The 24,050-nt window shown below is 39.7% G+C and overlaps 1 protein-coding gene across 7 annotated transcripts in view; it reads right to left on the bottom strand.

Moving 5' to 3' along the window:
• The window catches only part of CNTNAP4 (contactin associated protein family member 4), a 263,350-nt gene that overhangs the window by 67,395 nt on the left and 171,905 nt on the right, over positions 1-24,050 (bottom strand). For 6 of the 7 annotated variants that reach the window (XM_059903575.1, XM_059903577.1, XM_059903581.1 and 3 more), the window contains 3 exons: positions 21,087-21,236; positions 15,023-15,194; positions 352-458 (listed from right to left, as the gene is read on the bottom strand). In XM_059903575.1, the coding sequence (XP_059759558.1) occupies positions 352-458; positions 15,023-15,194; positions 21,087-21,236 (429 nt within the window). The remainder of the gene's footprint in view (positions 1-351; positions 459-15,022; positions 15,195-21,086; positions 21,237-24,050) is intronic. The other variant, XM_059903578.1, reaches the window with a different exon arrangement.

The following is a 24,050-nucleotide window of genomic DNA, read 5'->3' as shown; positions in this document are numbered from 1 at the left end:
CCATCCTTATTCTCATCATCCTTATTAATGGAGTTGCAAGAGAATTGAAGGATCACCTATTCTGCACTGTATTTTATGCTTATCCTTAGCTACCTTTGTTTTCTACATGTGTTTTCCCCTTGCCAGCTCTCCTACTCTTTTCTGTCTTGCTTTATTTTATGTGCTTCTGTAAGCTACCTTGACTACTTTATGAAAAGAAGTGTGGACTAAAAATAAACTAGAAATCAAATGAATGCTAATAAGATCCAGGGTTGTACACACATGGACATATATACACCCAACAACAACAAAAAAGGGAAATAAATAAGGAAATCAGGACAGAGGCGAGAACCACGGGTGTGTGTGGCTTACAGTTGTGGCAAGTTGCTCCCCTGTATCCAGTGTTTGTACAGTTGCAGTGAAAGGTGTCCCAGGACTGGGAACATTGACCACCGTGTTCGCAATAGTTGGGCAAACACCTAAAAGAAGGTGCAGATACAATTACTACTATTCATTTTGAGAAATCACAAAATACTGACAATTTATACATGATCATGTGAAAGAAGAATGTCAACAGTAACCTAAAGAGTAAATACAGCGTGACTAATTGTCATTCCATTTGTCGTTATGGTACCTTAATCACAAAACTAAACCTTAGATCAATAAGTTCATCAGGTTTCAACCAATCCTCAGGTAGCTGTGACTGCTTAATTTTCAACATGTCCTACTATATTATAGCCCTTTCTTTTCCCTAGTGACATAACACTAATTCAATATGTTGCCAGAAACATCAATAGTTTACATAAAATAACGACATTTAATCATACTGATTTACTATACTGAATATTTAAATGAAGAGGGAATAAAGAAGAGAGAAGGAAAGAAGGAAGTGGGAGGGAGGGACATCTCTATTCACTTGGTGTATACATCCGGGAATGTTGAAGATGTACAGTATAGATGCACAAACTCCAAGCAGTGGGTCAGCATTAGGATGCTGAATCAAAATCACAGGGGCTCCCAGGATATTTTAAATTTTCAAGAGAAATACAGGCATACTCAACATCTGTCAAGCACTGTGCAACTTATTAGCTTGAGGTAGTTAAATTTCAACATTAGATAGTAATATATTCCACTTAATCATGTCCTATCTTTGAGAAGCTGGAGTCTTAGTAGTTGTTAAAAAGTAACACCATGTGAAATCAAGTTGAACAAAAGTAAGGGTAGCAGTGTCTGATCTGATCCCAAGCTTTGAAAGGTTGTACACTACATTAAAAATAAACTTAAAATATTTTTCAAATTTTATATGTATAATTTAAAAGTATATATAAAAGTAATATATGTATAAATTACTTTTTCAAAGGTTTCTAAATTGTTAGGACAGGGCTTCCCTGGTGGCACAGTGGCTGAGAATCCACCTGCCAAGGCAGGGGACACGGGTTCGAGCCCTGGTCCGGGAAGATCCTACATGCTGCAGAGCAACTAAGCCTGTGCGCCACAACTACTGAGCCTGCGCTCTAGAGCCCGCGAGCCACAACTACTGAAGCCCGCACACAGAGAGCCTGTGCTCTGGAACAAGAGAAGCCACCACAATGAGAAGCCTGTGCACCGCAACTAGAGAAAGCCCACGCACAGCAACGAAGATCCAAAAATAAATAAATTAACTAATTAATTTAAATAAATAAATAAGTAAATTGTTAGGACATAAACACTTGTAAAGTTGCCTGGAACTAAGCCACTGTTTAAATGAAAACGTTAGTTATATCTTTTGGCTTAGGACACTGTGAAAAAATTACTGAAATACATTAAGGCACTCTGGACAAAAAAGTTGAAGAGCTTCTGGTATCAACTCAAATAGCCCTGATCAAATAACTGATGCTTTTTAGAATTTAAATTGAAAGTTATATTGAGACCAATGCTCTCATTCACCCCAGAATTAAAAAATAAATAAATTACAAAACCTGTCAAGAATATATTCTTGATGAAGTTTCTGCCACCTCCTTTTTTAAAACTAAGACTGGGAACTTCATGTTTAGCTTTTAGGATTTTCCCAATTTTAACCGAAAATAATGTTACTGTTTTTCCTGATTATAAAAAATAGATATCCACTGTATAGAAATCAAACAATATAGGAAACAATAGAGAAGAGATATAATTTATAATTTCAATATATAAAAATTACCACTATAAACATATATGTGTGTGTGTATAATGTATTATGTTCATAAATGTAATCATAAAGTACACGCTACTTTACAACCTTTTTAAGGATTCAAAAATAAATAATGGGCATCTTTCCAGGACAATTAAGTTTATATGTATTTTAGCATTTTTATAGATTCACAGGAACCTATCCAAAGAATATTTAAAGAGGTATTTAATTTTTTAAGCATTTCAAATCAATAACAATCTAGAAGAAAGAGGGAATTTTAAAAATAAAATTAAAACAAAAACAATTCTAATTGGTAATCAGAAAAGGACAGAGAAGGCTATTCTTTAACAGACCTTGAACAATGTTTTAAAAGGGGGCAGATATAAGTGACTACACCTAAAATTCTAAAGAATGAATCTACTGTGGTACATGTACTATTTCTATTTGACCTGCTGCGAAAGATACTGTGTCCATTTTCCTAGATTCCTGTTAGACTTGACTTTTCATATTTTTTAATTACAATGTGAAAGACTGAATTGTGGATTGTATTTAAATTCATCATATAGTAGTTCTGTTTGACTACTAGTAACCTATGGCAAATTACATTGTATAGTGAAGTACTGATTCTCGCTAAAGGTTTTAAACAATTATCTTTTATACTTTTCTCCCTGAGAGTCATTTCGATACAAAGTAGAACATAAACAAATGAATATATCAACATGCCCCAAACTGAAGTGACGTGTATGATTTTATTTATTTATTTATTTATGGCTGTGTTGGGTCTTCGTTGCTGTGTGCGGGCTTTCTCTAGTTGTGGTGAGTGGGGGCTACTCTTTGTTGCAGTGCGCGGGCTTCTCTTGTTACGGAGCACGGGCTCTAGGCACGCAGGCTTCCGTAGTTGTGGCACATGCACTCAGTAGTTGTGGCCTACGGGCCCTAGAGCGCAGGCTCAGTAGTTGTGGTGCACGGGCTTAGTTGCTCCATGGCATGTGGGATCTTCCCAGACCAGGGCTGGAACCCATGTCCCCTGCCTTGGCAGGCAGATTCTTAACCACTGCGCCACCAGGGAAGCCCTGACATGTATGATTTTGGTTTATCCTGAATTCTAGCCCATTCCAATTTAAATTACAAAAGACTTTCACACAATGTACAACTTGGCTAGAATTAAAGATACTGAAGTAAAAATCTATACAACATTATCACATTTAGGAAACATAACCAAAATTAGATATGTATGGGTCCTGGGAAAATGGTGACCACCTGAATTCAAATATCATATCCTTCCTCAAAATATGAAATCAACAAGAACCGGCCCTTTACCCCACAAATAACTTCCTCCCCGTGAAATAAACAAGCCACCCCTTCAGTATCACGGGAGACAGAACAACACCGTGATCTTCAATCAACCATCAGCAGAGGAATAAACACAACAGGTGAACATAAGGAAGAAGGAACGAGGGGAGGTTTAAAGGGCTCCTCAGAGGAGAGGAGAGGGAGGGTGGGGGACTGGAGGGAAGATGGTGCCACGGGGGCCCAAGCCCAAGGACTGGGTGGTGGGAGTGGACTGGGAGAACGCAATGATGGCGGTCCAAAGGCTGCAGGTTGGGGAAGCCAGGAGGCAGGAGCTGGGCCTCCTGAGGTCGCCATGGTGAACGGTGTCACACGGTGGCCTCTTAATTCTTGTGAGGAGTCTCTGTAGCCTGGTGTCATGGAGACCAGGGACACACCACACCCTCTGCCTTACTGCACTCGTGAAGGGTAGGTGATGTCAGAGCTGAGATGGACCTTCCCCAATCAGTTGATATTCTTTTTATTTATTTATTTATGTTTGGCTGCCTTGGGTCTTCACTGATGCACACGGGCTTTCTCTAGTTGCGTGAGCGGGGGCTACTTTTCGTTGCGGTGTGCGGGCTTCTCACTGCGGTGGCTTCTTTTGTTGTGGAGCATGGGTTTTCTAGGCGCATGGGCTTCAGTAGTTGTGGCATGCGGGCTCAGTAGTTGTGGCTCGTGGGCTCAAGAGTGCAGGCTTAGTAGTCGTGGAGCACAGGCTTAGTTGCTCTGAGGCATGTGGGATCTTCCTGGACCAAGGCTCGAACCCATGTCCCCTGCATTGGCAGGCAGATTCTTAACCACTGTGCCACCAGGGAAGCCCCAGTTGATATTCTTAAAAAGTTGATATCAAAAGATTTCCTTAATATTATTGCTTAATAAGTGGTTTAGGTCCAAGCAACTTAATAAATATTTATGCCCTTAACAGTTGTCACCCCTACCCCACTCCCACTTGGGTTTCTGCCCCAAGACATGGGGACATAGAGGACAGCTCCCTTTGCAGTTCTGTCCTCACCTCCATCGAGGGACTGATGGACATCAGCCTCAGTCAGCCCCCACCTCGATTTCCTTGCAGGTCCACAGAGGACAAGGGGAGGGCTTCTAGATGAGTGTGTGTGTGTGTGACTGTGAGTAAGAAAGGTGTGAGTGTGTAAAGAGTATAGGAATGATCTTATGAGTGTGCAGGTGCATGTGTAAAGATGCTATGGGTCTGTGAGAGTATGTGTGTGAGTGTGCTTGTGTATGGATGAATGAGTGGGGAGGTGTGTGTGTGTGTCTGTGTGTAGACTGTGTGTGACAAGTGGCTTTGAGATATGTGACTGTATGCATGTATAGATGTGTGTGGGAGACTTGTACAATGACATTAGTTTACACATAAAGAATGTGTGTAAATGACTGTGTGGGTGTGAGTGTGAGCACATGTGTAAATTTATGTACACCTTTATGTGTAGGTTTGATCCAACTTAAAGTTAGTTACAGTAAAAAGAGAAGCACATTGTCTAAGGTTCTGTCAGATGTTTTTTTTTGGCTGTGCCTCATGGCTTCCAGCATCTTAGTTCCCCGAACAAGGACTGAACCCGGCCCTTCGGCAGTGAAAGCGTGGAGTCCTAACCACTGGACTGCCAGGGAATTCCCTCTGTCAGATTTTTAAATATATTTTTAATGTTCCTGTTTGTTTTAATTGCAATTTATTAAGCCATAAAATTTTGTGTTTAATCTACATAGATTAAGCATGAACCACAATACATGTTGACGTGCACCCAGGGAAGTGGTACAACACGGCAGGTAGCACGCAGGGGGACTTCCTGGCACCAGGGGGCTTAGATCCGATGCTGGGCTCTGCCTTTAGCCATGTCCTCTCAGCCAACTTACGTAACCGCTCTGTGCATCTATTTCCATGTTTACAAGAAACAAACACTCTAAGAACAGGTTCTAAGGGTTTTTGTGAAGATTAATTTAAATACATATTAATTAATTTATTTAAAATATATCTTAGAACAGAGTCATTGCACAAGTCTCTCACACAATGCATAAGCTCACTCACATATCCAAAATCGCCCTACATACTCATACAAGTCCTGACACACACAATCACACAAGTCCTCAAGCATTAACCCATGCATGTGTACACTCACACATGCACACGCTCACACACAGCCACACCATCCCTACACACACACTTGTAAGGTCATTCAGACACATTCCCAGGCCCCTCACTCACTCACATCACCCTACACAAGTCACTCACACACACACACAAACCTAAATACTAATTCATGTTAAGTTAGAATACAACCTAGTAAACAGATTTTCTTTAAGTCTCTATTTAATAATGCTTTGGAAGCTATGTCAACAGGTATAGCATATAAGACCAAGATAGATGGATACATATTTTCTTCTGACTATAAGAGAATGGAATGAATTTAGAGATACTTTTGGAAGTTTAAAAGGTATACAAATATAAAAGGTACGTTGGTTTTTGATATTATTTTTAAGATTTCTAGGGTTACCATTAGCCTAAAATTTTCTTTAAAAAATGTATAGTCAAGATCTATCCATAATTTGCTACTTCTGAAAAGCGTTTTTAAGGTGTGGTACCGAAACCATAATTCTCCTATTGTGCTGTATCATGTTCTGTTTTACAAGCGTGCACCTCCAGAAAGCAGGCAAGACGGATTCCTTGTGTAAAATGGCAGCTTCAGAGAAACCCATGTTGGAGAGGTGTGGGTCTACTTGTACCAAAAGAATGTTCTGCAATCTGAGATGGTCAAAATGACCATCACTCATAGTGTGGATGACCGAACCTCCCCACCCATTGAGGGTGAGGGCTCCCTGCTTCTGTGAGTGAGACCCACCTCAAGAGAGCTGGCCCAGGGAGCCTTGCTACAGGGCTTCCCCAAAATCAGGATTAATGTTCCTGAGCTGGCGTGGCTGTAATTACGGAGACGGTCACTGTCATTTATTCCCCAAATCAAGCCCATTGAGGTTTATCGTCTCAATTCTCCCTTTACATATCATCTTTCATTATAGAAAGTATTATTTTATCTACAAATTGAGTTAAATAAACACATATTCATAGAGAGGAAATGATGTCCTTCTAATCCATTGCTAAATAAGGTTATAATTATTTTTTTCTACACAGAGAATAATATCTACTAGTGTTCAAAACAGGATCAACAGACATTGATAAACGGTCTTCAGATATAATAGATGTGTGTTTATGTTGCTAAAATGTTTCATACAAATAAAAAGTTATTTTTAAAACTCAGAATTTGGGACTTCCCTGGTGGCGCAGTGGTTAAGAATCTGCCTGCCAATGCAGGGGACACGGGTTCGAGCCCCAGTCTGGGAAGATCCCACAGGTCACGGAGCAACTAAGCCCGTGCGCCACAGCTACTGAGCCTGCGCTCTAGAGCCTGCGAGCCACAACTACTGAGCCCACATGCCGCAACTACTGAAGCCTGTGCACCTAGAGCCCGTGCTCCGCAACAAAAGAAGCTACTGCAATGAGAAGCCCACACACCGCAAGGAAGAGTAGCCCCCGCTCACCACAACTAGAGAAAGCCCGTGCGCAGCAACGAAGACCCCACGCAGCCAAAAATGAAAAAAAAAAAAAAAAAGTTATAAAACCTCAGAATTTATCTGTTTGCTCAAAATATATATTGAACACTACTACACGGCTGGGGTTAAGTTTGTCACATTGCTTAATTTTTTTTAAAATCTGGAATGGCCATGACATTTCATTGAACTCAATAATTAAAAATAACTGCCTTGGGGGAGGAGAAAAGATGGCGGAAGAGTAAGACGCGGAGATCACCTTCCTTCCCACAGATACAGTAGAAATACATCTACACGTGGAACTGCTCCTACAGAACACCCACTGAATGCTGGCAGAAAACGTCCGACCTCCAAAAAGGCAAGAAACTCCCCCCGTACTTGGGTAGGGCAAAAGAAAAAAGAAATAACAGAGACAAAAGAATAGGGACGGGACCTGCACCAGTGGGAGGGAGCCGTGAAGGAGGAAAGATTTCCACGCACTAGGAAGCCCCTTCGCGGGCAGAGACTGCGGGTGGCAGAGGGGGGGAAGCTTCGGAGCCACGGAGGAGAGCGCAGCCACAGGGGTGCGGAGGGCAAAGAGGAGACATTCCCTCACGGAGGAGCGGTGCCGAGCAGCACTCACCAGCCCGAGAGGCTTGTCTGCTCACCCGCTGGGGCGGGTGGGGCTGGGAGCTGAGGCTCGGGCTTCAGTCGGATCGCAGGGAGAGGACTGGGATTGGCGGCGTGAACACAGCCTGAAGGGGTTAGTGCACCACAGCTGGCTGGGAGGGAGACCGGGAAAAAGTCTGCAGCTGCCGAAGAGGCAAGAGACTTTTTCTTCCCTGTTTCCTGGTGCGCGAGGAGAGGGGATTCAGAGCGCCGCCTAAACGAGCTCCAGAGACAGGCGCGAGCCGCGGCGATCAGCACGGACCCCAGAGACGGGCGTGAGACGCTGGGGCTGCTGCTGCCGCCTCCAAAAAGCCTGTGTGCGAGCACAGGTCACTCTCCACACCGCCCCTCCCGGGAGCCTGTGCAGCCCGCCACTGCCAGGGTCCCGTGATCCGGGGACAACTTCCCCGGGAGAACGCACGGCGTGCCTCGGGCTGGTGCAACGTCACGCCGGCCTCTGCCGCCGCAGGCTCGCCCCGCCTCCTCTGTACCCCTCCCTCCCCGCGGCCCGGGTGAGCCAGAGCCCCCGAAGCAGCTGCTCCTTTAACCCCATCCTGTCTGGGCGGGGAATAGACGCCCTCAGGCGACCTACACGCAGAGGCGGGTCCAAATCCAAAGCTGAACCCCAGGAGCTGTGCGAACAGAGAAGAGAAGGGGAAATCTCTCCCAGCAGCCTCAGAAGCAGCGGATTAAAACTCCACAAACAACTTGATGTGCCTGCATCTGTTGAATACCTGAATAGACAACGAATCATCCCGAATTCAGGAGGTGGACTTTGGGAGCAGGATATATTAATTTTTCCCCTTTTCCTTTTTTTTGTGAGTGTATATGTATAGGCTTCTGGGTGAGATTTTGTCTGTATAGCTTTGCTTTATAATAGCTTTATTTTACTTCACTATATTATAGCCTCTTTCTTTCTTTCTTTCTATTTTTTCTCCCTTTTACTCTGAGCCGTGTGGACGAAAGGCTCTTGGTGCTCCAGCCAGGCATCAGGGCCGTGCCTCTGAGGTGGGAGAGCCAACTTCAGGACACTGGTCCACAAGAGACCTTCCAGCTCCACGTAATATCAAACGGCAAAAATCTCTCAGAGATCTCCATCTCAACATCAAGACCCAGCTTCACTCAACGACCAGCAAGCTACAGTGCTGGACACCCTATGCCAAACAACTAGCAAGACAGGAACACAGCCCCATCCATTAGCAGAGAGGCTGCCTAAAATCATAATAAGGCCACAGACACCCCAAAATACACCACCAGACGTGGACATGCCCACCAGAAAGACAAGATCCAGCCTCATCCACCAGAACTCAGGCACTAGTTCCCTCCACCAGGAAACCTACACAACCCACTGAACCAACCTTAGCCACTGGGGACAGATACCAAAAACAACGGGAACTACGAACCTGCAGCCTGTGAAAAGGAGACCCCAAACACAGTAAGATAAGCAAAATGAGACGACAGAAAAACACACAGCAGATGAAGGAGCAGGGTCAAAACACACCAGACTTAACAAATGAAGAGGAAATAGGTAGTCTACCTGAAAAAGAATTCAGAATAATGATAGTAAGGATGATCCAAAATCTTGGAAATAGAATAGACAAAATGCAAGAAACATTTAACAAGGACATAGAAGAACTAAAGAGGAACCAAGCAATGATGAAAAACACAATAAATGAAATTAAAAATACTCTAGATGGGATCAATAGCAGAATAACTGAGGCAGAAGAAAGGATAAGTGACCTGGAAGATAAAATGGTGGAAATAACTACTGCAGAGCAGCATAAAGAAAAAAGAATGAAAAGAACTGAGGACAGTCTCAGAGACCTCTGGGACAACATTAAACGCACCAACATTCGAATTATAGGGGTCCCAGAAGAAGAAGAGAAAAAGAAAGGGACTGAGAAAATATTTGAAGAGATTATAGTTAAAAACTTCCCTAATATGGGAAAGGAAATAGTTAATCAAGTCCTGGAAGCACAGAGAGTCCCATACAGGATAAACCCAAGGAGAAACACGCCAAGACACATATTAATCAAACTGTCAAAAATTAAATATAAGGAAAACATATTAAAAGCAGCAAGGGAAAAACAACAAATAACACACAAGGGAATCCCCATAAGGTTAACATCTGATCTTTCAGCAGAAACTCTGCAAGCCAGAAGGGAGTGGCAGGATATACTTAAAGTGATGAAGGAGAAAAACCTACAACCAAGATTATTCTACCCAGCAAGGATCTCATTCAGATGTGATGGAGAAATTAAAACCTTTACAGACAAGCAAAAGCTGAGAGAGTTCAGCACCACCAAACCAGCTTTACAACAAATGCTAAAGGAACTTCTCTAGGCAAGAAACACAAGAGAAGGAAAACACCTACAATAACAAACCCAAAACATTTAAGAAAATGGGAATAGGAAGATACATATCGATAATTACCCTGAATGTAAATGGATTAAATGCTCCCACCAAAAGACACAGGCTGGCTGAATGGATACAAAAACAAGACCCATATATATGCTGTCTACAAGAGACCCACTTCAGACCTAGAGACACATACAGACTGAAAGTGAGGGGATGGAAAAAGATATTCCATGCAAATGGAAATCAAAAGAAAGCTGGAGTAGCAATTCTCATATCAGACAAAATAGACTTTAAAATAAAAACTATTACAAGAGACAAAGAAGGACACTATATAATGATCAAGGGATCGATCCAAAAAGAAGGTATAACAATTGTAAATATTTATGCACCCAACATAGGAGCACCTCAATACATAAGGCAAATACTAACAGCCATAAAAGGGGAAATCGACAGCAACACAATCATAGTAGGGGACTTTAACACCCCACTTTCACCAATGGACAGATCATCCAAAATGAAAATAAATAAGGAAACACAAGCTTTAAATGATACATTAAACAAGATGGACTTAATTGATATTTATAGGACATTCCACCCAAAAACAACAGAATACACATTTTTCTCAAGCACTCATGGAACATTCTCCAGGATAGATCATATCTTGGGTCACAAATCAAGCCTTGGTAAATTTAAGAAAATTGAAATCGTATCAAGTATCATTTCTGACCACAATGCTATGAGACTAGATATCAATTACAGGAAAAGATCTGTAAAAAATACAAACACATGGAGGCTACACAATACACTACTTAATAACGAAGTGATCACGGAAGAAATCAAAGGGGAAATCAAAAAATACCTAGAAACAAATGACAATGGAGATACGACGACCCAAAACCTATGGGACACAGAAAAAGCAGTGCTAAGAGGGAAGTTTATAGCAATACAAGCCTACCTCAAGAAACAGGAAACATCTCGAATAAACAACCTAACCTTGCACCTAAAGCAATTAAAGAAAGAAGAACAAAAAAACCCCAAAGCCAGCAGAAGGAAAGAAATTATAAAGATCAGGTCAGAAATAAATGAAAAAGAAATGAAGGAAACAATAGCAAAAATCAATGAAACTAAAAGCTGGTTCTTTGAGAAGATAAACAAAATTGATAAACCATTAGCCAGACTCATCAAGAGAAAAAGGGAGAAGACTCAGATCAATAGAATTAGAAATGAAAAAGGAGAAGTAACCACTGACACTGCAGAAATACAAAAGATCATGAGAGATTACTACATGCAACTCTATGCCAATAAAATGGACAACCTGGAAGAAATGGACAGATTCTTAGAAATGCACAACCTGCCGAGACTGAACCAGGAAGAAATAGAAAATATGAACAGACCAATCACAAGCACTGAAATTGAAACTGTGATTAAAAACCTTCCAACAAACAAAAGCCCAGGACCAGATGGCTTCACAGGTGAATTCTATCAAACATTTAGAGAAGAGCTAACACCTATCCTTCTCAAACTCTTCCAAAATATTGCAGAGGGAGGAACACTCCCAAACGCATTCTACGAGGCCACCATCACCCTGATACCAAAACCAGACAAAGATGTCACAAAGAAAGAAAACTACAGGCCAATATCACTCATGAACATAGATGCAAAAATCCTCAACAAAATACTAGCAAACAGAATCCAACAGCACATTAAAAGGATCATACACCATGATCAAGTGGGGTTTATCCCAGGAATGCAAGGATTCTTCAATATACGCAAATCAATCAATGTGATACACCATATTAACAAATTGAAGGAGAAAAACCATATGATCATCTCAATAGATGCAGAGAAAGCTTTCGACAAAATTCAACACCCATTTATGATAAAAGCCCTGCAGAAAGTAGGCATAGAGGGAACTGTCCTCAACATAATAAAGGCCATATATGACAAACCCACAGCCAACATTGTCCTCAATGGTGAAAAACTGAAACCATTTCCACTAAGACCAGGAACAAGACAAGGTTGCCCACTCTCACCACTATTATTCAACATAGTTTTGGAAGTGTTAGCCACAGCAATCAGAGAAGACAAAGAAATAAAAGGAATCCAAATCGGAAAAGAAGAAGTAAAGCTGTCACTATTTGCAGATGACATGATACTATACATAGAGAATCCTAAAGATGCTACCAGAAAACTCCTAGAGCTTATCAATGAATTTGGTAAAGTAGCAGGATACAAAATTAATGCACAGAAATCTCTTGCATTTCTATACACTAATGATGAAAAATCTGAAAGTGAAATTAAGAAAACACTCCCGTTTACCATTGCAACAAAAAGAATAAAATATCTAGGAATAAACCTACCTAAGGAGACAAAAGACCTGTATGCAGAAAATTATAAGACACTGATGAAAGAAATTAAAGATACAAATAGATGGAGAGATATACCATGTTCCTGGATTGGAAGAATCAACATTGTGAAAATGACTCTACTACCCAAAGCAATCTACAGATTCAATGCAATCCCTATCAAACTACCACTGGCATTTTTCACAGAACTAGAACAAAAATTTTCACAATTTGTATGGAAACACAAAAGACCCCGAATAGCCAAAGCAATCTTGAGAACGAAAAATGGAGCTGGGGGAATCAGGCTCCCTGACTTCAGACTATATTACAAAGCTACAGTAATCAAGACAGTTTGGTACTGGCACAAAAACAGAAATATAGATCAATGGAACAGGATAGAAAGCCCAGAGATAAACCCACACACATATGGTCACCTTATCTTTGATAAAGGAGGCAAGCATATACAGTGGAGAAAAGACAGCCTCTTCAATAAGTGGTGCTGGGAAAACTGGACAGATACATGTAAAAGTATGAAATTAGAACACTCCCTGACACCATGCACAAAAAGAAACTCAAAATGGATTAAAGACCTAAGTGTAAGGCCAGACACTATCAAACTCTTAGAGGAAAACATAGGCAGAACACTCTATGACATACATCACAGCAAGATTCTTTTTGACCCAGCTCCCAGAGAAATGGAAATAAGAACACAAATAAACAAATGGGACCTAATGAAACTTAAAAGCTTTTGCACAGCAAAGGAAACCATAAACAAGACCAAAAGACAACCCTCAGAATGGGAGAAAATATTTGCAAATGAAGCAACTGACAAAGGATTAATCTCCAAGATTTTCAAGCAGCTCATGCAGCTCAATAACAAAAAAACGAACAACCCAATCCAAAAATGGGCAGAAGACCTAAATAGACATTTCTCCAAAGAAGATATACAGATTGCCAACAGACACATGAAAGAATGCTCAACATCATTAATCATTAGCGAAATGGAAATCAAAACTACAATGAGATATCATCTCACACCGATCAGAATGGCCATCATCAAAAAATCTAGAAACAATAAATGCTGGAGAGGGTGTGGAGGAAAGGGAACACTCTTGCACTGTTGGTGGGAATGTAAATTGATACAGCCACTATGGAGAACAGTATGGAGGTTCCTTAAAAAACTACAAATAGAACTACCATACGACCCAGCAATCCCACTACTGGGCATATACCCTGAGAAAACCATAGTTCAAAAAGAGTCATGTACCAAAATGTTCATTGCAGCTCTATTTACAATAGCCAGGACATGGAAGCAACCTAAATGTCCATCGACAGATGAATGGATAAAGAAGATGTGGCACATATATACAATGGAATATTACTCAGCCATAAAAAGAAACGAAATGGAGGTATTTGTAATGAGGTGGATGGAGTTAGAGTCTGTCATACAGAGTGAAGTAAGTCAGAAAGAGAAAAACAAATACAGTATGCTAACACATATATACGGAATCTAAGGAAAAAAAAAACAAACAAAAGGCCATGAAGAACCTAGTGGCAAGATGGGAATAAAGACACAGACCTACTAGAGAGTGGACTTGAGGATATGGGGAGGGGGTGGGGTGAGATGTGACAGGGTAAGAGAGTGTCATGGACATATATACACTACCAAATGTAAAATAGATAGCTAGTGGGAAGCAGCCGCATAGCACAGGGAGATCAGCTCGGTGCTTTGTGACCACCTAGAGGGGTGGGATGGGGAGGGTGGGAGGGAGGGAGATGCAAGAGGGAAGAGATATGGGAACATATTGTATATGTATAACTGATTCACTTTGTTATAAAGCAGTAGCTAACACACCATTGTAAGGCAATTATACTTCAATAAAGATGTTTAAAAATAAATAAATAAATAACTGCCTAGATGACTGGCAAGATTATTTGGCTACAGTTGCCCATGCCTAAAAATACTTTAAAATTATTAACTATCAATTATTATATTAAAAGTTACTTGTCCTCTGCAATGAACGCCCAAAGCTTGCACTAGCATGCCCTGTACTGGAGTTCCTATTGAAACTACTGGATCATCCTCACACTTTATCAACACTACGGCTCCAAACTTTTTTACAGGGAGTTTCCTCTTCATTTTTCCTGCAGAGAAGACAGTAATGGGTTCTTAAAGGTACACATCAGGACCACAGCAACCAGTTAAATTCCTATGCCTCTGAAATATTATTCAGCTGTCTGGGAAGCAAAAGCCAGTTTGATAACTGACCACATAGGTCTCTGATTTACTGGTACCTGATGGTCTAGATTACTGTTAGGGTATCCTAAGCTATTGCGTTTAATGATATATTTTTGATACATTTATACCCCTCTAAAATTATAGCAGCATCAACATCACCTTTTGTGAATTGGTAGCTATTTGTACATATAAATAACATGGTCACGTGTCTTCTAGCTAAATTTTATCACTGGAAATATGAAGTATAAAACTAAAAGAATATTTTCTTATTTCTAATGTGAATATTATCTCTTTCCCGTGGAACAGATGATGGTAAGAAAAAGGAGAGAAAAATGTTTGTTTTACATACAAATTTCGATCTGTTGCCAAAAGTTTGAAAATGGACAGGTCAAAATAAAGAAGTGAGATTGCCTTTACCTGTCTGTGATTCCACATGAGTCTATCTGAAGGTCACTGAAGTTCCCAAGGGACTCCTGCTGAACTGAAATCAGATCTACCATCTTGTGACTGATAGAAATGAGTCTCATACATCCCTGAAACCCACCAAGTGGACTTTTACATTTGGATCCAAAGCTGTTGTCAGGACAACCTGATAAAAACAAAACAAAACAAAGTTGATCAGGATACATCATAATGAATCAGGACTCAGTATCTTCACTAAAAAAATTTTTTAAATAGGCATTTGATTATTAAATTAAAATGGAGGGGAAAGCCCATTGCAGTCATCATTCATTTGATCTAAATTACAAATAGCAATTCATACAAACGTACTTCTCTTTATTACCATAGGATTCATAGGAAATTACTACTGTTATAATAATTATGTGCAAGGATACTAACTTGATCCCAACTTTAGAAATATACAGATCAGCTTCAGTATCCTGAACATGTCAGCCAGCAGTATTAAATTATATATAACTCAAACACAGGAACTTAGTCTTTCGGTTTGCAAGAAGAAGAGCATAAAGGATGAAAACACGCACTGTAGATAAGAAAAGATAAATCGATAATGCTGAAATACCTTTGTGTTTAAGCCTATTCGGAAAAGGAGTTACGATGACTTGGAATAAAATTACAACTATTTATGTAATTAAATACTTTTCATATGTATATAAGAGCCACATGTACATGCATTTTAATAAATCATAATGGCTAAATGTCAAAACCATTTCATTGTTTGACTTTATTTATTCTCTGCCTCATAAAGGAGTGTTCCATTTATATTGATTTTTTTCCTAACATTTATCTAAGACCTGTTTCTAATTATTTAAATAATAAAGAACTATAATATTAACCATTTTTGTCTGGGGTTTAATGATGTTCTCAGTGTTTCTCTATCCAAGTGAAATAAACAATTTTATGGAGTATGAACACATATATTATACTTATGTATTTTTCATTAATCTTTCTTTGCCGTTATGGTTGTCAACCACTAATACAATTTCAAAGAATAAGAAATGAATCAGCAATTTCCTAATTCCTGTACAATCCATGCTAGTTTTCTACCTGGGAATTTCCATTATAATTAAATATTTTGACTGAGGATGTTTCTCCTTAATGCTTTGTTTTCCTAACAAAATACTTTTACCCAGAAAGGAAAGGCCAGGATTCATACTTAAAACTGTTATCAAGGACATTGAAATATTATATTTTAAGCAATGGAGACTGAAATTTAAAATTTAATATATCAAGAAAAGGGGATGAAAGTTTTTTGAGTATCAGTTAATTGTACATGGTTCTACACACACTTTCAGTGCTTAAAATTCTTCTGTGGTATAGGATACAGTTACCATAACCTGGATGTGTTTTCTAGATGACTTATTAACCAATTAAGAATGTTAAAATAAAAACCGAGAGGATAACAGTTCAATAATATTTGGGGGCAACTACAATATGCCAGGAATATAAACAGCGTTGCTAATCTCCTTTTCTCCAGGTGACGTTTCCTGACACATTTCAAACTATTTCAGAATAAAATAAATTGTGTGGTGTGCCTCTAGGGAACAAAACTAAGCAAACTCACAGTCACAAGGAGAGGTCATGGAACTTTACAGAGAGCACAGCGGTCATATGATGAGGCCCTTCACATTCCTGGCTACAATGTTTAATAAGCAAGAGATTCTAAAGAACAAAGTAGGGTTCAACCCAGGTTAGTCTCATTAGCCTATGATAACAGACATAACAGGTTAATATAATGCAACAGCAGAGAGAAATTCAGCACTGAACTGGTTTGAGATGAAAGTTCTAAAATATGAAGATTTCTAGGGAATACTTCATGCTGAATTAATGGATGGATCCATTACCAGAGGCAGGCAGCATGTTAAGCACCTCGGAGATGGCAGATAAATGATCGCTGCATGTACCAGAAGTAAGATGTCGGGTTTGACTTCAGGGTGGTGTAGGCAGTTCACTGGATGGATAATGTCTGATTTATACACGTGGGAGCGTGAAGATTCTGCACAGTCTAGTATCTCTAGCTTGTGCTACACGGTGCGCTATTCAATCGCACAAAGATTGCATAGGGGAATACACAGAAGTTAGACTTTCCTCCATCCTCCATCTGGAGAACCCAGATTTAAATTGTATAGTTTATAAATGATAAAAGCTGACCTCAGTAATTTTTTGAAAGGCATACATTTGCGGAGGGAGGAAACGTAAACAATGATGGGCAGAGAGCGGCGTGTGGCAGTATATGCAGAACGCCCTGAGCTCCGGGCAGCTCACTCTCTCTGTAGTCACACTCAAGACTGACACAGGAAACAGATACAACCCAGGCTGGTGGGACAGACCGCCCCTTTGCATGGGGGCACTGTAGCCAGCTTATAGGCTAGACTGATTGCTGATAAGATAACTGGAAACTGGCAGTTGAATTTAGAGAGGACCAAAGGGCAATGGATGGGAAGTGTCTCAGAACGTAGGATGTTTATTTACTTGAAGACAAACTGGCTGAAAAATTAACTACCTAAAAAAAGCTCTCCATCTAGATAAAACAGATCCTAGGAATAAAGGGGACTCTCATCCACACAGCGGAGAGGGTTTTCTAGGATGACCAACTGCCAAGTTTGCTCTGGGGGTGGGAAGCAGGGAGGCTGCTCGCAGGACTCCAGGCTTTCAGTGCTAGAACGGGACAGTTGGTGGTGCAGCAAAAATAGAAATGAGACTTCTCTTAAATAAAAATGAGACTTCTCTTTCCTGATAAACAAGGAAAATAAGGAAACAATGAACAGGCTGGGAAACAACATAAACAGGCCTGAAAGAGTTAAGGAGTCTTGGTTATTCTTTAGCTGTTACTACTAACCAACACTTGTAGCTGGGCTTCTCCTTCACAAAGGAGACTGACTCCGTATGAATTACACTCTGCACCTGGCTTTCTTCTCCCCTTACACTCCCTTGTTAGCATTCTTTGTTTCAGAAAGAAGGTCACCGGCCAATAACTTCAGAAAAGACCAACCCCAGTTACCAAGTTGCCTGATGCCAGCTGTGGCTGTTTTGAAATTTTGCAAAAGAAAAAAAAATGCAAGACCTTCATTAGGATGTAAAACCTCTCCCTATTCCCGGGGTGGGGGTGGGGGTGGGGTAGCCTGCTGTGTCCTCTCTTTGCCTGGCAAAGAATAAAGCTACTTTTTCTCGTTCCTCCAAAACTCTGCCTCCGTATTTCTTTTTGGCATTGGTGCATGGAGAGCCAAGATTTTGGCATCATTGGTCACCCCATTGCCAGTACCACTCAGACAATGAGCCCCAGAGCCAGTCCTGCCCTTTAGGGGACCCTATTCTAACCCTCCTCCAGCCATGATTCTGCCCATGGCACCAGGGGGTCTCACAGGGGAAGGTGATGTGCCCACTTGGAAACTGCTCCCCTCTAGCCCATCCCAGAATCCAGAATTCCCACCCCAGAAGCCCTACTTGGGCTTCCAGAAGGATGGACCTCCTCTACCAGGTCCTGGAGGCGCAAGGCTGGGAGGAGGAGGGAGAAATGTGGCAGCAGGAAGCCTCCTGCTTTCCTTTGGACCCTTGCTCGCAGTCCTGGAAATGTCAGGGTGCCCTGGGGCTTGCAGGGTATATACTTAGTGATTAGTAGAATCTCATGACAAGATCAAACATACTCTGGTACTTAAGGATACCAACTGAGAAGATGATTGAATAAACAGAGATGTTGCCTAAGTAAACTTAAGATTGGTTATTTAAATAAAAGCCCTGAAGTTGAAATTTTATTATGGAAGCTTTCACAGTATATTGTTTAGGGACTTAGGAATACCTTAATAGATGTCAAATCATAAAGAACATGACAGGAGGCATAAAACCCCAATTCAAGACGATGGTTACCTGGGGAGATGAAGAGGTATGATCATGGAGTGACAAATGGATATTGGTAATGTTATCTTTCTTAAGCTGGAAAATGCATGTGTAGATGTGTATTTTAAAAATAATAATTAGTATTCTTTAAATTGTATATATGATGTAAGATGTGAACAATACGAAGTAACTGGGTGTGGGCTATTTGGCAACTCCCAGTGTATCTTTGCAACCCTCTGGTAAATCTAAAACTATTCAAAAATTATTAAGTTCATTTAATTAAAATGGTGTATATCATATGTATCATAATAAAAACAAGCAAAATTACAGACTGCTCATGTGATATATTTCATTACAAAATATTATAGTATGAATAAAAATCAATCAAAATTTTGTACAAAAAATAGGTAGGCATCATTAAATCTGAACATGAAGGGTGTAAAATAATTTAAGAATGATGATTCTATTTTCATTACTTACACTTTTATGCAGTCTGTTATTTTTATCATCTCTTTTTTGCATCATTTAACAAAATGTTTGGGTTTTTTCTTACCTCTTTTGGTGCTTCTAAATCTTTTCCTTTGAAGTGAAAGCTCTTGATTAAGTTGTTCTACACAGATCTTCCTTGACTTACAATGTGGTTACATCTTGATAAACCCATTGTAAGTTGAAAATATCCTAAGTCAAAAATGTGTTTAATATATCCAACCTGCCAAACATCACAGCTTAGCCCAGCCTACCTTAAACATGCTCAGGACACTTACATTAGCCAACAGTTGGGCAAAATCACCTAACACAAACCCTACTTTATAATAAAGTGTTGAATACTCATGTAATTTATTGAATACTGTACTGAAAGTGAAAACAGATTGGTTGTGTGGGAACAGAATGGTTTAAGTGTATCTGTTGTTTACCTTTGGGATTGTGTGGGTGACTGGCTCGCTGCCACTGCCCAGTATCCTGAGAGAGTATTATTCCACATGTCACTAGCCTGGGAAAAGACCAAAATTCAAAGTACGGTTTCTATTGAATGTGTATTTCTTCGCACCATCATAAAGTTGAAAAATCCTAAGTCAGGGACTGTTTGTATATCTTACCATGTATTAAAGGAACATGTTCCTATGGACTGCTATAAAATCAATCATATATTCCATAAGGTTTTATAAACCACTTGGTTTATAAATGAACAAATCACCCTAAAGGAAGCAATTATATCTTTTAAGATTGTTGGCATTATTCTGCCTTTCACAGTAACGGATTATGTAGGGGTTTTTTGGTTTGTTTGTTCACTCTTTATATAAGATGAATGATTCATGGTCTGTGTACTTACTGTCAATTCTTAGAAAGGAATTTGTATTTTATTGATGAATAATGAAGACTGGGCTTTCAACCAAATTCAAAAGTGATTCTAGACAGAAGTCATGATTACATTTCAAAATAACAAGAAGAAACACCTCAAATCATGATTAAAAATAAGTCTTACTACAAACAGTTTTACAACTTTGCCTTTCTAATTAATGTCAAATATTGTCTTATTTTAATTTTCCAGTGCTAAATATTCATTTCCACTTCCAAGGTTTGCTTTTTGAAGATTTTAGTTCAATCAAACATCCACTGGACAAGTAAACACTTCATTTGTTTTTGTTCTTTAAGAGAGATGGCCTGGTGCTGAAGGCTGATGCCTTCATTTTATCAACTATATCAGTGTATTATTACTTAGCAGTGAGAAGAGGCTTCTGGGGCTAATTAAGTTAGATTATTTGTCCATTGGCATAATATTGACCTCCACTGAGCAGCAGAAAAGCAATAAGAATGCTCTAGAAAAGCTAAGAGGCATGATCAGGAAAACAGTGCAATGAAATGAGCCCATAAAATCTGAAAAAGACATACATGTAAGGCCATTCAACATTAGGAAAATATAACAAAATTTGAAAGTAAGAACTGAAGAGCATGGCCTACTTGCAAGCAATCTCATTATAGAAATCATAAACATAAGTCAGTCCACCTCAAAGAAATGCATTTTAGGTCATAATTAATCATCGTGATCTACTCAACATTTCCATGTTCAAAGAAAGTGAGAAATGATTCCATAATATTGACACTGGTTAAAACACGATGACTTTAAGACACAGGGGTAGTAACTGCGAACATGGTTCAACTGCCCATATGGAGCAACCGTTTCTCTTACCTCCAAAATAATAGGTGCCCCCTGAATAAATCTGCTCAGGCCCCAGGGAAGGAGATGCAGAAGCCACTTGGCCATCCACCGCCACGCTCAGGTAACTCCTTTTGGCAGACAAAGAGATGGAATGCCACTGCCCATCATTTAATCCAACACCTGGGGGAGGTAAAATCAGTTAAAAGAGATACCTCTTAACAGTGAACATTGTAAGCAGTTGGTTAGAAATAGCAATGTACGCATCACTCAATCAAGGGCAGCACTCACAACTATTAATAAAAGAAAAGAAGGAGGGAGAGAGGAAAGGGAGGTCAGTGGGCGATCAGCACCCTCTACGTGGAAATAATGCATGATTATCTTCCTTTCTTGGGGCCTCAATAGAGAGAACAAAATTCGAACTCAACTTTGGACAATCCTGAATGGTTAAAATCTTTCAGTGGTTCAAATCTTATTTGGCATGGACTAATTTTCAGCTTCCACCATGTAATTTACCTTTTAAAAGGAGGGGTTTGGGAAGAGCACAGATAGTTTCCAAAATTCTAGGTTCTACCCAATAAATGATTTATCTGCTATTTTACACTTTGGTGTAGTCATTTTTTGTGAGACTAGAATATTTAGCAAAGTATATGAAGTCAATCATTACAAAAATATTTGAAGAGATTATAATGCATGCTGAAAGCATACTGGTATAATGCAAAGTTAAAAAATAAAGCAGCGTGTAAAACCATATTTACACAGCTGATCATAATAATTTTCAGATTTCATATTTGCAAGTTCAACCAGTTGCCATAATTTATTGGTAGCTTCCAAATCAATACTCAGGGCACTTTTGGGGTCAGGCATAGAAATGCACAGAGCAGAGAAAAATTTGAGTTGACCGACATGCATGCTTCTAGCTGAGGTCAAGTAAGGCAAAACTTATTTCAGCTCTCACATGTAAACCTGTCTTCACATTTTTGTGTTTTTTGTTGGTGATTTTGCTGTTTAAAAGGCCCCCTGGCACAGTGATGAAGGGCTGTCTAGTGTTCTTAAGTGCAAGAATGCCATGATTTGCCTTATGGAGAAAATACATGTGATAGATGAACTTCATTCAGGCATGAGTTATAGTGCTGTTGGCCACGAATTCGATGTTGGTGAATCAATAATAAATACTAAATAACGTGTCTTCAAACACAATCATACATACAAGGTTGTGTTGATAGGTAGACAAAAATGTTGCCACCACAGGCTCACAGAAACCTAACCCTGTATTTCCGCTGGAAACAGGGGAAATACCAAATGGTTTAGTATTTGCTAATTCCATGTTCACAGCAACTTCAGAGAACATAACTATTGCAAGTATTGAGAATCGACTCTATACATACAATTCTAATTATATTCCTAATTTTACATAAATATGGGAAAGGGCTGAAAGGAAATATCTCTACATATAAAGAGTAATTTTTGCATAAAAGAAAACTGGTTGTTTTTACTTTATAATTTTTCTGTATTTTCCAAGTTTACATATATAATAAAAAATTGCTATAATCAAAAATCAAGGTTTTCTTATCACCTATAGAAACAGTCAGTAGTCCCTCCTAAGGCGGTCCCAGAGTCACGAATCCAGGAGATGGTGAGCCTTTTCCTCTTAAAGGGAATTAAGTCTACAAAGGTTCTGTTTTGAATACTCAGCAGACAGGTGGAATCTAAGTCTCTCTATTGTAGGTAAACCAGTAAGGTTTACATCCACCGAATAGTCAACTCTGTATGATTTTGCAGATCAAATTACTGAGCAAAAATATAAGTACTCTATTAAATCTAAAAGTCATGGGCCTCTTTCCTGATATTACCTGCGATTTCTTTATTTCTCCAGCTATTTTTGACCACAAGCTTTCAGACAGAAAATGCATGGAAGCTCCGTTACATGCTGAAGCTCTTTGCCCTGTACTCATTTAGTATAACACAAATTCCATCCTGGGCACCAAAGCTTATTTTTAAATTATATCCATGAAGCAAAAAAGATTTCCAAATACCCAATTCTGATTTGGTTTGTGAAAGATAATGAGAAAGACCTAAAAACTGAAAAATGAAGAATGTAGGCTAGATACTTTTAGACACATTTTCTAAGAGTGGACTCTGAAATAGACGGCTGAATAGAGTTATGTAATCCCTGACGATATGAGACTGGACTAAAATAAATCAAATGTCCCAAATTTGTCATCCTATGCTTCCTTTAAGAGGATACATTTAGAGTGAAAATCCTTGTACTGAGTTTTGCGTCACAAGGACGAACACTTCTCACCCTCCTCACCCCACCCTGCGTCTCCCACCATCTCTTCCTCAAAGCTCGGATGTGCCTGGATACAAGGCTCTGCTTCTGTTATCTCATCCTAGGCTTTCCATTGGCCTGGGACGGTGCTAATCAAACTACCTGCGGTTATGGACATTTTCTTTTCTGATCTACTGCAGTTTGATACTTTTATAAAATTCAATAAAAATGAATGACTGAAACATTAAAGAAAGAAGATATATAAAATACAAGCCCACTGACCATATGCTTAGAAGTTGCGGCAATACCTTCTTGCTCTAACGGTTTCTAGGAGCTTACTCTCAATTTTTGTACTTATCTTGGTAATAAGTATTTCACTGAACCAGTATATCCCAAGGAGCACACCCTGAGTAGCAGTGCTCCAGGTAGCTGCTGGGGAGCTGCAGCAGGATAAAGTCAAAGGCTTGGGGACATCTTCTGTCAATACAGAAGCTAATTTAGATTAAGAACACAAGTCTGTCAGGACAGCCATTCTGTGACTTGACACAGTTAAACGCACCCATTTGCCCAGCTTGTGGGTTATGAAGTTGTACTATGTTTGTGGGGGAAACTTCAGAAAGCTATTCTTGAGCCTCATTTGTAATAGACATCGCTTGCTTATGATGAGGAGACTTTTATTACCTGTCAATGGGATTTATTACTCAAATTAAATAATGAAAGACCCA

This window comes from Balaenoptera ricei, chromosome 19, assembly GCF_028023285.1.
Source record: "Balaenoptera ricei isolate mBalRic1 chromosome 19, mBalRic1.hap2, whole genome shotgun sequence".
NCBI classification, from domain to species: Eukaryota; Metazoa; Chordata; class Mammalia; order Artiodactyla; family Balaenopteridae; genus Balaenoptera; species Balaenoptera ricei.
This window is presented reverse-complemented; position numbering and strand designations above follow the sequence as displayed.